Source organism: Dreissena polymorpha, chromosome 3 (genome assembly GCF_020536995.1).
Source record: "Dreissena polymorpha isolate Duluth1 chromosome 3, UMN_Dpol_1.0, whole genome shotgun sequence".
In the NCBI taxonomy this organism is placed as follows: domain Eukaryota; kingdom Metazoa; phylum Mollusca; class Bivalvia; order Myida; family Dreissenidae; genus Dreissena; species Dreissena polymorpha.
Genome location: NC_068357.1, coordinates 113546952 through 113562959, shown reverse-complemented (window position 1 = coordinate 113562959; position 16008 = coordinate 113546952). Strand labels below are relative to the sequence as shown.

General features: G+C 36.0%; 2 protein-coding genes across 4 annotated transcripts in view; one reads left to right on the top strand and one right to left on the bottom strand.

The window, feature by feature from the left end:
• LOC127871086 (PC-esterase domain-containing protein 1A-like) overlaps window positions 1-1631 on the bottom strand; it is a 40287-nt gene extending 38656 nt beyond the window's left edge. For 2 of the 3 annotated variants that reach the window (XM_052413744.1, XM_052413745.1), the window contains exon 1: window positions 1558-1631. The gene's annotated coding sequence lies outside the window, so the exon portion shown is untranslated. The remainder of the gene's footprint in view (window positions 1-1557) is intronic. The other variant, XM_052413746.1, reaches the window with a different exon arrangement.
• Window positions 1632-1850: 219 nt separating this feature from the next.
• LOC127871082 (uncharacterized) overlaps window positions 1851-16008 on the top strand; it is a 39456-nt gene continuing 25298 nt past the window's right edge. The window contains exons 1-7 of the mRNA XM_052413736.1: window positions 1851-1911; window positions 4873-5062; window positions 6288-6760; window positions 7404-7627; window positions 7942-8047; window positions 8594-8717; window positions 9770-9799. Coding sequence (XP_052269696.1) covers window positions 4936-5062; window positions 6288-6760; window positions 7404-7627; window positions 7942-8047; window positions 8594-8717; window positions 9770-9799 — 1084 coding nt within the window. The 5' untranslated portion in view covers window positions 1851-1911; window positions 4873-4935. The remainder of the gene's footprint in view (window positions 1912-4872; window positions 5063-6287; window positions 6761-7403; window positions 7628-7941; window positions 8048-8593; window positions 8718-9769; window positions 9800-16008) is intronic.

Below are 16008 nucleotides of genomic sequence, written 5' to 3'. Positions count from 1 at the left end.
AAACTGATGACAGGAACATACACTCTTCAGAGCACCAGAGCACGTTTCAACGAAAGTGAGGTTGACCCAACTTGTCGCATATGTTGTGCCGGTGCCCGGTCTACAAAATGCGCACATACCTCGTGATTGGGAACCAGCGACAAATCGGTATAGTTCATGCTGGGTAGCACGAGTTTGTACGGTCTCTTGTGCACGGGATGTTGCTGTGAGTAGATGGGTTTATGTGCCTATGTCCCAATGTGAGTATTGTGTGAGAAATTGTGAGCCTGTATATTTTATATGGTATTGTATTGTATATGTGTGTCTGTAACTGTGAGCCTGTAACTGTGAACCTGTGCGTGTAACACTGAGTACGTTAGTAGTTCCAGGGGGTTAAGCCTGTGTATGTTAGCCAGTGTCTAGCTGTGAGCCTGTGTGTATTGTATTATATTGTATTTTATGTGTGTTCAACACGTATTTACCTGGAAGGCCATTCCCAGAAGATATAAGTGAGTCTGTGACTGTGTATGTGAGTCTGTGAGTTGCCTGTGATTGTGTCAATGACACATATTTCCCTGGAAGTGTATTCCCAGAAGTATATGTGTATGTAAGCCGGTGACTGTGTGTTTAAGTACGTATTTGCCTGGAGGTGTATTCCCAGAAGTACATGTATAGTGCCATTATGTGACGTGCAACCGACGAGTATAGCCGACGAGTATAGCCGACGAGTTCCCTCGAAGACGACGAGGACGATTGGTGCCATCCTGACGTGGATTCCAGTTGATGCCCATGTGAGTAGTTAAGTATCTTGTCGTTGCTAGTAATTGCTGTAGTAGTTGTTGAACCCCACAAAGAGCTTACCGTGAAAACACTACACATATGCAACTGTGCAGAGGAGACAATGTTACACTTCCTGCTCGAGTGCACTGTTCTAGATATAGTGCGAAAACCAATCCCGAGTGATATTAAATATGAAGTTAACCTCCTATCATGTAAAGCTACAAAGATATGGGATGAACACTCCTTAGAAGAAAAGGTTAACATAACATTGATTGTACTTCACTCTACAAATGTGATAGAATGCAGGCAGAGAGGCTAGAATGTGTCGAGTTTCAATGTAAAAGACTCATATTCTCCTTACATAATGAACGGTATAAACATTTAAAGTTGTCTGATAAAACCCCTAAAACTAAACTTCCATCTTAATAAAACTGCATCCAAACTGCCTCCCTAACATAATAAGAGTGTGAAGAAAAGTGTTAAGAATATGTGTTAACTGGTGCTTAATAACATTTGGTGTTGGAAAAGATACAATTGACGTGACGAGCAATCGTGACGGTTCACCTATACTGGTGGAGAAGACAAAGAGATAACAGATAACAGAGTAGTTCACTTCATTTTGAAGTTCCTGCTCAATTGCCCAGTCAGCAATAAGTTTAAAATGTAATATAAATAACCGTTAATGCGCTGCCAAAACTAATTAGTACATAATAGATTGCATAATAGCATGCAGCTGGAAGTGTATTTGTTGAAATGCAAAAATATTGCGGACCGTCCGCGTCGGAAAGTTTAACGTACCATGTAGATGTAGATGTATTCAAGTTCTATGAAATCGAGAGCGCATTTTATTTCCCGCGCAATTTGACAGCTAGACTCCATTTATTAATATACTGAATCCTCAACATAAGATCATATAAAAATTGAATTAAGTCTTGTACAATCATCAATATGATAAATAAATAAAAATAACAGACAAAATGTTACAGAGAAAAACATCGTTTTGTTTTTCATATACATATACGCGTCCTTGATCTTGTGAACCCGGTTTTACAGGTGGGACTTGTGTGTGTTTTGACCATGTCAAACAAGAACGCCAAATAGTTGCTACCGGTGCAGATGTAAATAATGGCATTGGTTCTCTGATCAGATCAGGTATTCTGTTGGCATATTAAGTTTAAATCTCCTTTAAACAACATTTTATGTTCAAATATGTGTAAAGTATTTATTTATAAGACGCATATGAAAGTTTTTCACGTGACAAAATATAAATATATCTATGCGAAAAAGCGTGACAAAATGAAACTATTATAAGATTCTACAGCGCATGCGCGAAGGATATGGCAGCTTTTCTTGAGAGCAAATAATTTAATATTTATTTTTAAAATATCCGTGATCATCAAGTGTTATGAGTGACAAATTTAAGTTATCTTTGGATTTAAACATTATTACAACATAGTGATTTGTGTTCGCTATCAAATTTACTTGTGTTAACCATTTGAAATCAGTCTTTGGTGAATTGCCTCGTGTGTCCGGAATAACCGTGAGTGTCCGAGATCAGAATGCCGCCCAAGAAATCGAACCGTAATAATTGTGAGGACTGTAAAAAGGAAGTAGGGGCAGATGATAAAGCATTGGTGTGTTGTGTTTGTGAAAAGTGGCATCACATTAACTGTCAACATGTTCCCATGGATGATTATAAATTTCTCACAAAATCGGACGATAGCATCCAGTGGTATTGTAAAAGTTGCAGGGGAGCTTCTCAGAAGCTACTAAAAATGCTCACTTTAGTATCAAAAAGGCAGGATCAACTAGAGGAAGAGGTCAAAAAAGTAAACGGTGGATTAAAAGACGTTAATGGGAAGTTGTCAAATCAGGCGGCCGAGATAAGTATTGTAATGAAAGATGTGGCGGAAATGAAGCTCAAGCTACCGGAAGTGATCAGCGAAAAGGTTAGTGAGGTACTTTTAGACAAGAGGGAAGAAGATTTGAGAGCTAATAACATGATATTCTTTAATCTTAAAGAAGCGGAGAATGGAAGTTCAAAGGAAAGGGACATTGAATTACTAGGGGAGGTAATAAGTAGCATTGGAATAGATTTGGATCTATCACAATTAGAGAATGTAACAAGATTAGGTCGTCTCTTCCCAAACAGTACGAAAATACGCCCCATAAGGCTATCCATTGAGAGTCGCATCAAGAGGGGAGAAATACTAAGGAATGCTTATAAGCTAAAGGACATAGGTAGACTTTCAAAGGTCGGAATAGGGAGAGACCTCACTCAGAAGCAGAGAGAAAACAATATTATACTGAAGAAAACGCTAGAGGCTACGAGAAAAGACTTCCCAGGGAAAATATGGGCTATCCGGCGGGATAAGATCGTTGAACTCCAACCCAGACAAGCAATTAACTTGCCAGCTGGTGCAACAGGGACTACTCTCCCCGCCCCTCAAGGGTCCTGGGACGGTTATTAAATGGTTTGGTTTCACAGAGATTGTAATGTAAATATGTTAACAGTTAAACATGTTCAAATCACAGTTAATCGCGTTTAAAATGTTCAAAATATTGTTAATCACGTTCAAAATGTTCAGTTATTGAGTCGTTCAAATGGAAGTGTGGATAATGCAGGGTGTTCAAATACTTAGTTAATGGGTTCATCTGAAGATACAGATACATTTTGAAATTGTGCTTTACAAATGTTGATTCGTGGTCGAATAAAGTTGCAGAACTTGAGGCATTTTAGACATGTTACATCCAGATATATTTGGAATTTGTGAGGTTTTTTCCAAAGTCAGCTAATGAAAAACTGAGTATAAATGGTCTGAAGTTTACAGACTATGATGCCTTTAGTCCTACTTCCAATGGGAACAGAGGTGTATTGTTTTTAATAAGAAAATATTTGAAAGCTACAAAATGTGACTACTTTTGATGATCAGGATTTAATGAGAGTGTCTGGTGTGAAATATCAATTCATTACTGGAACAGTTTGGAAGAATCAACAATAGCTGCCACAAGTGTTAATCAATTTAAATCGTTGCTTTATTCTGAGAAATGGAACATTAAGTTTAACCCGTCTGTAAATGAAGTTAAATTAATTTTACTAAGCGCACTCTAGAGAAGTTTTAATAAAATTAGTTCATATCAGAGAGAGATTCTAAAGAAGAGACCATTTATCAGAGGGGCCACTACAGCATAGCTAAATTACGGCCCAACAGTCCAGGTATCCAGGTATCCAGGTATTCACCGATTGCTCTCACCACGGAGCGTATATGCATATTGACAGGAGTTGAATCGAGTATTTGACCCTTACTGTAGTAAATTCAATTTATGCAAAAACTAATCATCCGATTTTATTGGTTTATACGTTAACTTGTTGCTTATTAATTCCTCTTTCAAAAAATATAACTTTTAATATATTTCCGTTTTTATTAATGGATTTATAGCGAGTTAAACATGTGAAATAAACATTTTATGTTTTACCCCGCGTGTTTAACTTTGTCATCACTTTGTCACGTGACCAGTAGCCATCGATTAGCGTACATCAAAGCGCGTAGGTTATACATTTTGATGTACCCACTAACGTCTTTTTTCTAATTTTACTTTTATTTCTCAGCCGATTTTGATTAGAAAGCCTAAGTTTTCAGATATATAAGTATATATGAAGTTTTACTTCTTACTTGGGCAGCTCGGCGTGTTATAACTTTAACTTTTGCAAAAATCATTCCGTTTTAGAATCTATATTTACGGTAAACATGGTCGTACTTTATACAGATTTGTAGCGTTCATATTTGAAGTTCAGTTTTTAAAACTACATCTAACCCTAACCCTTGCTACTGAGTCCTCAAACTGTAGCGGGTCATTTTTTATTCGCACTGTGTGTAAATGATTTAAAAGTTATAAATAACTGTGTGTAAATGATTTAAAAGTTATAAATAATTTCATGTAGAATCACTTAAAAATGATCAGATCATTCCAATTCACCAGCTTCTGATGATTATTCACTAAAAAATTATACAAATATGAAATGTTATTTGTTTAAGAGTTGTAGAACTAAGTTGACCAAATATGTTTAAAATTTATTTTGTTTTGCTCATACAGTGTGGGTTTTCTTTTCAGGGGAAATTACTGTAGTGTACAAAAGTTTTTTCATGCAAGCTGAAATCTAGAAAAAAGCTTGCAATGAGTACCGAAGGTCTTGACATAGGAATGGAGAACATCAGTGGTGAAATGGACCATGAAGAAATCAATTTTGACATTGAGTCACCCAGAAGTGGACCTCTGGATTTGCTGAATCTTCTACAGAATAGTATTGTTTTAATGCCCCCTTTCTAAGAAAAGGGGGTATATTGTTTTCGCACTGTCCGTCAGTCTGTCTGTCAGTCTGTCACACTTATTGTGTCTTCTCTCTAATTCAAATAGTTTTTATCCGATCTTTACCAAACTTGGTCAGAAGTTGTATCTAGACAATATCTAGGTCAAGTTCGAATATGGGTCATGCCGGGTCAAAAACTAGGTCACGGGGTCACTTAGTGCATTTCAAGGATTTAGCATGGTGTCCGCTCTCTAATTGAAGTAGTTTTCATCTGATCTTTACCAAACTTGGTCAGAAGTTGTATCAAGGCAATATCTAGGTCAAGTTCGAATATGGGTCATGCCAGGTCAAAACTAGGTCACGGGGTCACTTAGTGCATTTCAAGGCTTTAGCATGGTGTCCGCTCTCTAATTGAAGTAGTTTTCATCTGATCTTTACCAAACTTGGTCAGAAGTTGTGTATCAAGACAATATCTAGGTCAAGTTTGAATATGGGTCATGTCGGGTCAAAAACTAGGTCACTGGGTCACTTAGTGCATTTCAAGGATTAAGCATGGTGTCTGCTCTCTAGTTTATGTGGCTTTCTGATTTATTTTGATATTCTAAGACATTTTTATGCCCCCGAAGGAGGGCATACAGTGATCGGACTGTCCGTCCGTCTGTCCGTCACACTTTGCGTTTAGATTTAGAAAAAGGCTCATAACTTCTTTTTTGGTTCAGATAGCAATTTCATATTTGGCATGCATGTGTATATGGACAAGGCCTTTCCATACGCACACAAATTTTGACCCTGTGACCTTGAACTAAGGGTCCGTGTTTAGGTTTCGAAATCTGTGTTTAGGTTTCGAAAAAAGCTCATAACTTCTATCAAGCGTTTATAGGGGGCATAAGTTATCCTATGGTGACAGCTCTTGTTTTATTTTCATCCAGTTTACAACACGCTTCTTAATCTACTGTAGTTGGACAGTTGTTCGTTACTGGAATTAGTACGTGAAATTAGTACTGGTAAACCAGATCACCTTGTTACCCAGGAAAAGTGTGTGATACTTTACTGACTGCCAAGATATGTTTGAAATACTGTAAGAAACAGCAATCTACCCAACAAAACAAACAAAACACAATATTGCCATTTCATACTGACTTAATTTCTGATAATTATTTTATTTCTTTAAACCTTCTAGTATATGTCTTATGTGCGCTTCATTCTTCTCTTTTATTAGATTCTTCAATACGAGACATTGGTTTAACAGAACCTTCAGATGCAATGGCAGAGTCATTGAATCAGGGTGACAATGAGACTTTTAAAATCTATGATTCAATAAATGGCACTATTAAAGAAAATGACAAAATATGTGATGCCAATCCTGATGACATTCTTCAAACTCAGGATGATATACATGTATATAAAGCAGTATTAGGCATAGATGACATAAGCAGTCACAATTTGGAAGAAGGTCCATACGAGGCCATGATACCACCCCCGTTGGATTTTAGTACAAATGTAAATGAAAGTGCACATACTTCAAATGATCTATACGTCAGACAATCTAAAGAATTTTCCGATTTGCAACAAGTGAAGTCCAAAAGCATAGTCACTCAAGAGAAGCTTGTTTTAGACATGGTCATAAGCAAGACCAGTGCTACTGTGACATCAGATTCTACTTGTACGCGTAGTTTGGAGATATCCAGCAAGGTATTTAGCATTTTACTGATAAATATTTAATTAGTCTGTGAACAAATATGTTGGTATAAACATATACACAAAATTTACTGCAAAACGGTGTGAACATTATGAATACATGCAATTGATTGATGTGCTTAAAGGTACCGGTAAGTATTTTTTTTAATGAAGACTAAAGAGAAAAAAGTCATTGTGTGTATTCACTGCATTGAAATGTAAATCAAGTATTTTTCAGAAAATATTTATTTTGAATTAAAAGAAAACCTGTAATGATTTAAGTCACAAGTTATCATCTATGCTATAATCTCGTGATCATCTCTTACATAATTGTGTTATTACATTTACCTTGAGCAGTTCAAAATCAATTAATTATAGGGTTCCAAAGATTTAAAACTTGTTCCCACACATTGACAAGGCTAACTGTTTCATTCACTTCATAAGCTAATGTCCAGATGAGCACATTTGGCTGAATGCAACTCTATTTGGCTATAATGTTTTTTTAATTCACAAGTATTATTTGACAAAAACCAAAATAATTCTGACATCATTTGGCTAATTTGCCTTAAGAACGTTTTGAACACATGTAAAGATTTGATTTGTGTTAAACTAAAACAAATTTATACAAAAAAACAAATGTGCTCTAACTCTTATACAGACCTCTGTAGTGGCTGGAGAGGTCAGTCTGGACAGCATCATAGTCTCACAGGACTCAGACTCTGAATTTGACTTTGAGCTGCCACCCACCCCTGTGGCGTCAGGCAGATTACTGTCGCTACATGGTGTCCCACAACAACATGCTGCATGCTCCATAACCAGCTCAAGTGTTCAGGCTCAGAAATCTAGTGTCGCAACAGCACCACGTGTTGAACATGTTCAGATGTAAGTGACTCTAAACCTTTGGCCATCAAAATAATTTAAATACAAAACTGGTTTTATTGAAAAAGTTTACTTTTACTCAAGGTTTATTCTGTAAATTTGAATCTTGTCAGACTCAAGAGGATATTTTTCCTTTTGAAGAGGAAATTCAGATTAAAATAATGACTTTTTAGAAAATTTAGCATGTCTTTACTAGTGGTGTATTGTATAACTTTTAACTTAAGTATACCTTAAGTTCTTATGAACAAAAGTTGGCTGCCCTTGCCATGATCATCTGCAGAAAAGACACTAACATAAATATATTTCTCTGATTGCAGGGACAGAACTCTTGCACAGGCAAATACATCAGTTGTGTCCCTTGCTCTGCAAGGCACAGCAAATAAGCCAGTTGCTGTTATCAAACCTACATCACAAACACCTCCTGTAAGTGACTGTTTTTTGAGATACCTTTTTCTATAGCTGTTTGAAATAAAGGGTTAGGGGCACATATACTGGGAACACAGGCAATTGGTGGTTGTAGCGTCGTCTAGAAGATTGATATCCCCTCAATAATTAAAGTAGTTTAAATCAGATAATAATGAAACTTGGTGAAAATGTTTATTTAATGTGTGCTGGCAAAGTTTGATAACCAACCAGATCATACAAAGTATTTCTGAATTATAGCCCTTGAATTATAAAAACATAAAACATTCCTTGTCCATTCTGTAACTCTCATAGTTCACATCAGATCATTATGAAGCTTGCTGGTCATGTTTGTGGTTATATTATCTCCGCTAAGTTTGATAATTAATCTTATTGCAGGATACACTTTTGAATATGGCTCTTGAAATATTCTAATTTTGCCAAATGTCCATGTACCACTTATGAAAATATTTCTTGGATTTATGAATTAAAATTAATAGTCTACCAAACACCATCAAATATCTTCAATTGAGTTCAAATGACAATGTTATTTAAACATTTGTTCAGAAACAGAAGTTTACAATGATACAGTCTGCAGTTTCCGTGACTATGGATACAGCCTACCCACAACATGATAGCAACCTTGAGGCTGCCCAGGATGAATGGGACAGAGTAAACACTGTGCAGGCTGGTAAGTGGGAACACATTGAGCAGGGGACTGGCATTTGGTTACCACAGCACAGTGGCAGTTCCACCTGGTTCTAGTCAGCAACCTCGGCATCTTACATAAGCCTTGTTCACGGAGAACTGGGCTTGATGCACTTTTTGCCTTCACTGTAATTTCATTTAGAACAGACATCCTTTTAATTTTTATAAAAGCAGAAAAGCTTGTGAGGACTTCACAAGTTACCGGTAATCTTGGAAGACACTTTACGAACATGCATAAAGCCTAGTTTTCTCAGAAAGAGGCCAATATAATTACTGGATACCAATAAAATGTTACAAAGCAAAGCCCAGAATCGAAGCTAGTTGAGTTCTATATTCACTTGTGCAGGGCTTTCATGCTTCTGCTAAATTGGATCACTGCAGTGGGTGAAGGGAAGGGATGTTTATGCACAATGAATACCTTGTTGTCAATACAATTTACATTGATCATAGGGTTACCTTAAATATCAGACGATTGCACATGGGGAGGGAATGTTTTGTGTTACACATTACACTGCACATGGGGAGGTAATGTTTTGTGTTACACATTACACTGCAAAGTCCAAGGCTCATACGTTGCTTTATATCTAAACTAAACTTTTCAAAGAAAACTGTGCAATTTTATATATAAGAATATTTATTTTAATTGCCTGTTCAACTGAATTGATTTAATCATTATATTGTATTTGATTGTCAATAAATGTAGACTCTCTCTTAACCCTTTGCATGCTGGGATATTTGTCGTCTGCTAAATTGGTGTCTGCTGAATTTCTAAAATCATCATTTTCTTCACTTTTTTCAAAGACCACTATCAGAATAGCAAACAGTTTGGAACAAGAATTGACGCCACATTTTGTGGCGTCTGATCTTGATCCAAACTGTTTGCAAAGGCTTTTAAAATTTGGTTCCAGCGCTAAAAGGGTTTTATCTGAGCCGGTTCCTATATATATACTGCTCAAACTCCTGGCAGTGCAGATATGTATCGATTCTATGTGTGACAAGCGGTAACTTAGTGCAGCATTGTTTTCTGTTCTGTAGGGTTCCAGGATTCAAACACCCGTGGGAGAGGTCAGTGCACTTCTGTTCTATTACTTTGAATTCTTATGCTTGCATTCACACTGGTTTCTGGGGAAACTTATCTCTTTCCAGCTCAAATATGCATTTGTAGTCCTTAAAAAATCAAATTCAATAAAAGACCTTTCTTGCTAGGTTAAACATTTAAGTGGTTCATTTTAAATTCCAAGATATTGATGAGCAGCAAGCAGCATAAAACCTGAACAGACTGTGAGTTGCATAAAGCAAGTTTTAGCTCGACTAATATATATGAAATATATATAGTGGAGCTATCCTACTCACCCCGGCATCGGCGTAAGCGTGAGCGTGCTAATGTTAAAGTTTGCGTACCACCTCAAATATTTTCTATGTCCCTTGACATATTGCTTTCATATTTTCATATTTCATATTTTCTATTCCAACATGACCAACTTGACCCCAATCTATAAACAAGAGCAGACAACTGTAACAAGCATATTGTAAGAATAATGGCCCTTTTTCCACTTAGAATATGCATATTAATGATAATAATATGTTAAAATTTGCGTTCCACCTCAAATATTTTTTATGTACCTTGTCATATTGCTTTTATATTTTGCATACTTCTTTACCAACATGACCCCAATCTATAAACAAGAGCAGACAACTGTATCAAGCATTTTGTAAGAATTATGTTCCATTTTTATCCCTGCCGAAAAAAAAATTGGAGGGGATAAAGTAATTGGTCCTGTCCGTCTGGGCATTTGTGCGTCTGTGCGTCCGTCTTTCTGTCCGAAAATTTGTCCAAAGCATAACTCCAAATCTACTGAAGAGTTACTTGAAACTTGAAATATAAACAGATGGCGAGTATGAGAAGTGCAGTGACCAAGAACCATAACTGTATCTACCGTAGTTTTTGAATTATCTCCCCTTTTATATAATTTCATAGTAAATTTTTGTCTGGAGCATAACTCCAAATCTACTGAGGAGATTTACTTGAAACTTATAATATAAATAAATGGCAACTAGAAGAAGTGCAGTGACCAAGAACCATAACTCTATCTACCTTAGTTTTTTAATTATCTTCCCTTTTATATAATTTCAAAGCAATTTTTGTCCTGAGCATAACTCTAAATCTACTGAAGGGATTTACTTGAAACTTTAAATATAAACAGATGGCAAGTAGGAGAAGTGCAGTGAGTAAGAACCATAACTCTGTTTATTTTGTTTCTCCTCCGTATATCATGAGTAAAGGCCAGACAAGAGTAGTTGTAATGTCCAACTTATGCATCAATTACTTCTTACCGCTAGCAATCACGTTTTATTACCTCATTGCTATCTTTAATATGCCCGTGTTTTTAAAATCTTTGGCCTTTAATATTGAAGCCACGTCCGAGTGTAATCTGACAATACAGACCCATATACGTACTTGTCCAAAGAGTCACAAACTCATGCAAAATATCAAGTTCTTTTTTCTATTGATCAAAACAGTCTTTGTGTCAACACTTTGTTTATGGCTATACTGTCTTCTACTAAGTATATCCGGTGATATCCACCCTAACCCCGGACTATCAGCTAGTGATTCCTCATCATCACTAGAATCCCATACTGACCTATCGCTAGATATGTCCCATTTTATCAACTCTTCTCACAATTTGTCGATTGTTCACTATAACGTTCAAAGTCTTCTTCATAAATTGGATTCGCTAACTGCAGAATTAAGATCATTCGATATCATTACTTTCTCAGAAACGTGGCTATCAGAATCCATCAGCAACGAACAGTTGTTTATACCAGGTTTTAGCCTACCCGTCCGTCGTGATTGAACTCATGATCCACACGGCGGAGTTGCTGTTTATGTCAAGGATGGTATTAATTTTACTCGAAGACCAGATCTAGAAATAACAAATCTTGAAGCAATTTGGTTGGAGGTTCGACCTCATTCGAATAAACGAATTCTAATCGGTATTTTTTACAGACCACCAAATTCAGATAACAATTATTTCAGCAAAATTGAGGCATCATTGACATTATAGTCTTGGGTGACTTTAATCTTAACACCCAACTTGATCAAGCTGAACGTAAAATCGCCTCCATTTCGCAGCAGTTTGCACTCGATCAGTGTATACAAGATCCCACTCACTTTACTGAAACGTCGTCCTCTATTATTGATTTAATATTTGTTTCAAATAAAGAATCTGTCATTTTCTCTGGGGTAGGTGAACCATTCCTTGATCAAATGATAAGATATCATTGTCCCGTATTCGTTATTCTTAAATTCAAAAGGCCATCCCATCTATGCTATAAACGTAAAATTTGGAAGTACGACTCAGGGAACTACGACTCTTTTAGAAGCAACCTATCAAATATTGAATGGAATAGCATATTTAGTGACAATCTTGATATTTTTACTAAAAATCTTACAAACGTTTTACTTGATACAGCAGCTAAGTGTATACCAAATAAAGACGTCGCCGTCCGCCCAGCCGAACCGCCATGGCTCTCATCCGAAATAAAATTAAAAATACGAAAACGAACTTATAGGAAAGCTAAAGCAACAAATTCCCAATCTAGCTGGACTAAGTTTCGTGTACTTCGTAATGAAGTAGTCTCTCTTGTCCGCTCTGCCAAATCAAATTATTACGACTCTCTTGCATGCAAACTTAAATCCAACAAATACTCCTCGCGGGATTGGTGGATGGTCCTGAAATCTTTTCTTACAGTCAATGTTAGTAAAACATTACCCCCACTCGTCAACTGCGCTGGTGAACTGGTTTTTGACGAAGTTCAAAAAGCTGAAGTTCTTAATGATTTCTTCGCTCAACAGACATATATAGATGAGTCTGATCACGTTCTACCGGAGTTAGCCTCCATTGCAAATCAACAGATACTTTCGTCTATAGTAATAACCGCTTGCGAAGTAAAGGACGTTCTTATGAATCTGCCTATGGGTAAAGCTTGTGGCCCTGATGGTATAAATAACAGATTACTACTTGAGGGAGCAAATGAACTAAGTCAACCACTCTGTGATCTTTTTAATATGTCTTTGTCGACATCAACAGTACCAAATGATTGGAAAATGTCAAACGTTTGCGCAATATTAAAAAAAGGGGATGTTTCTATTCCCTCGAATTATCGTCCAATTTCACTTCTTAATACAATGGAAAAAGTACTAGAAAGGATTATCCTTAAACATGTATTTAACTTCTTTCGAGATTCTAACTTTTTCACAAAATCTCAGTCTGGATTTATGCCAGGTGATTCGACTGTCAACCAGCTCACGTATCTATACAATACGTTTTGTAAAGCATTAGATGATGGATTGGAGGTCAGGGTGGTGTTCTTCGACATTAGCAAAGCATTTGACAAAGTCTGGCATCGTGGCCTCTTATTGAAACTGAAACATGCCGGTATCAAAGATAACCTTCTGAACTGGTTTTCTAACTATCTCTACCAAAGGCATCAAAGGGTAGTAGTTCCCGGGGTCTCCTCTTCTCAAACGGAAATCAAGGCTGGAGTGCCACAGGGCTCCATTCTTGGTCCCCTATTATTCCTTGTATATATTAACGACATTGTAAATGACATTGAAGGTCATATCAACTTATTTGCTGACGATACTAGTTTATTTGTAGTTGTTGACACTCCTTATTCTGCAGCCGCCGTTTTAAAAAGCGATATAGAAAAAATTGCAAGATGGGCCGATACATGGTTAGTACAATTTAACCCACTTAAGTCGGAATCACTTATTATATCGTGTAAGAGGGACAAACCCCATCATTTGCCTCTCCATATGTATGATACTCTAATTCCCTCAGTCAATAGTCACACACATTTAGGCGTTGTTCTGTCAAATGATGGAAGCTGGCATCAACAAATTGAGTATATTAAATTAAAGGCCTGGTCACGCATCATCATTTTAAAAAAGCTCTGCTTCCGCATTGATCGAAGATCTCTTGAAATATGTTACTTTACGTTTATTCGACCAATTCTTGAATATGCCGATGTTGTATGGGATAATTGTACGATGTATGAAAAAAATGAGTTAGACCTAATTCAAACTGAAGCTGCCTGCATTGTTTCCGGCTGTACCAGACTTGTGTCTTCAAGGTTACTTTTGTAACGAAGTTTGTTGGGAAACTCTCGGCACAAGAAGGTCAAAACATAAACTCATACTTTTCTTCAAGATGGTCAAAGGTCTTAGTCCAGAATATTTGTCCTCACTGACCCCAGAATCAGTCGGTGAGCGATCTACAAGATCGTTACGTAATTCATCCCACTTAGATGGTGTTCGGTCTAGGACTTCTTTGTACCAAAATTCATTCTTGCCCTCAACAATTTCTGCTTGGAATTCACTTCCAGACGAAGCAAAGCTTGTTGATAACATATCTGATTTTAAAATGGCACTTGATATTAATAAACCTCGTAGTAATCCATTGTTTTATTATGGTAAGCGAAGGCAACAAGTGTTGCACACACGTCTAAGAACTAACTGTAGTTCTCTTAACAAACATTTATATGATAGAAATCTAGTTCCATCGCCGCTTTGTCAATGCGGAAAAATAGAAGACACTACTCACTTTTTTTTAATCTGTCCTTTACATGCAAATTTAAGATTAACTTTAGTGAGAACTATAGAACAATACACGGATATATCATTGCGCACATTATTGTATGGCGATGAAAATCTTTCCTTTGTAGATAATTTAGCTGTGTTTGATGCAGTACATAGTTTCATCGAAGGCTCGGGAAGGTTCGGGATGATATAACTATCGGTTCTCTTATTTTTTACATTTTCTTTTCTCAACAATTATTTCTTTGATTCTGCTTTGTTTTCTTAAATACACTGTTTCAATATTAAAAAAAATAAATAAAAAATTTTGATTCCAACGATAGTTACATACTTGTTTAACCTCGAATCATTATTCATTGCTTTGTGTTTAAAATGCAAATTACCGTCACTATGTATGTTAATATATTGCTGGGGAAAGGAACCCTACTAGCTTTGCTACCGTTCCAATCCTATAAACTTAAGATGTTTGTAAAATATCTTGTACACACATTCTAGAATAAATATGTTTAAACCAACTCTGTCTACCTTAGTTTTTTAATTATCTCCCCTTTTATATAATTTCAAAGTAAATTTTTGTCTAGAGCATCGCTCTTAATCTCCTGAAGGGACTTACTTGAAACTTTAAATATAAACAGATGGCAAGTAGGAGAAGTGCAGTGACTGAGAACCATAACTCTTTTGGCCTTAGTTTTTGAATTATCTCCCTTTATTTATTTATTTTATTTTTATTTTTTTTTATTTTGTATTTATTTATAATTTTAAATGATCTTTAATTTAATTTCATAGTATATATTTTAGCTTTTCAATTTTAATATCTCCCTTTATCTAATTTTACAATAATATTTAATTTGAACACTGAAGGATTCACTGTAAAATGAATAGATGAGTTTAAGGAAAAATACAGTGATCAAGAACAGTACATTTGTAACTGTTTATAGTCTTCTTTTTAATTACCTCCCTTTCTTTCATGTCCATATACTTAATTTTCTACATCATAATTCCAACACTATATAATTAATTGATCCTTGAAATATAAATAGATGACCCAGGTGCCATGTTTCACAAATATTATTCTACTCTCTGTAACAAATGTTGCCATACAAGCAAACACATTTCGGCAGGGATTTAGCACTACTGTAACAAGCTCTTGTTATACTCAGAATATTGAAATTTTGGTTAAGTTTTTTGTTTAGGTCCACTTTATTCCTAAAGTATCAAAGCTTTCATACTTGCAACACTTACTCACTACCATAAGGGGACTGTGCAGGCAAAGTTATGTAACTATGACTGGCATTTTGACAGAATTATGTCCCCTTTTATGCTTAGATAATTTAAGATTTGGTTAAGTTTTGTGTTTTGGTCCATTTTACTCTTAAAGTATCATAGCTATTTCTTTCAGACTTGGAAAACTCACTAACTATCATAAGGGGACGGTAAAAGGCAAGTTGCATAACTCTGGTTGTCATTTTAATGGAATTATGGCCCTTTTTTGTCTTAGTAACTTTGAATATTTTGTAAAATTTTGTGTTTGGATCCACTTTACTTCTAAAGTATCAAGGCTATTGCTTAAAAACTTCAAATACTTTCTTCATTAGGGTACTGTACCTTGCAAGTTGCATTTGACATTGACCTTTGAATGACCTTGACTCTCAAGGTCAAATTAATAAATTTTGCT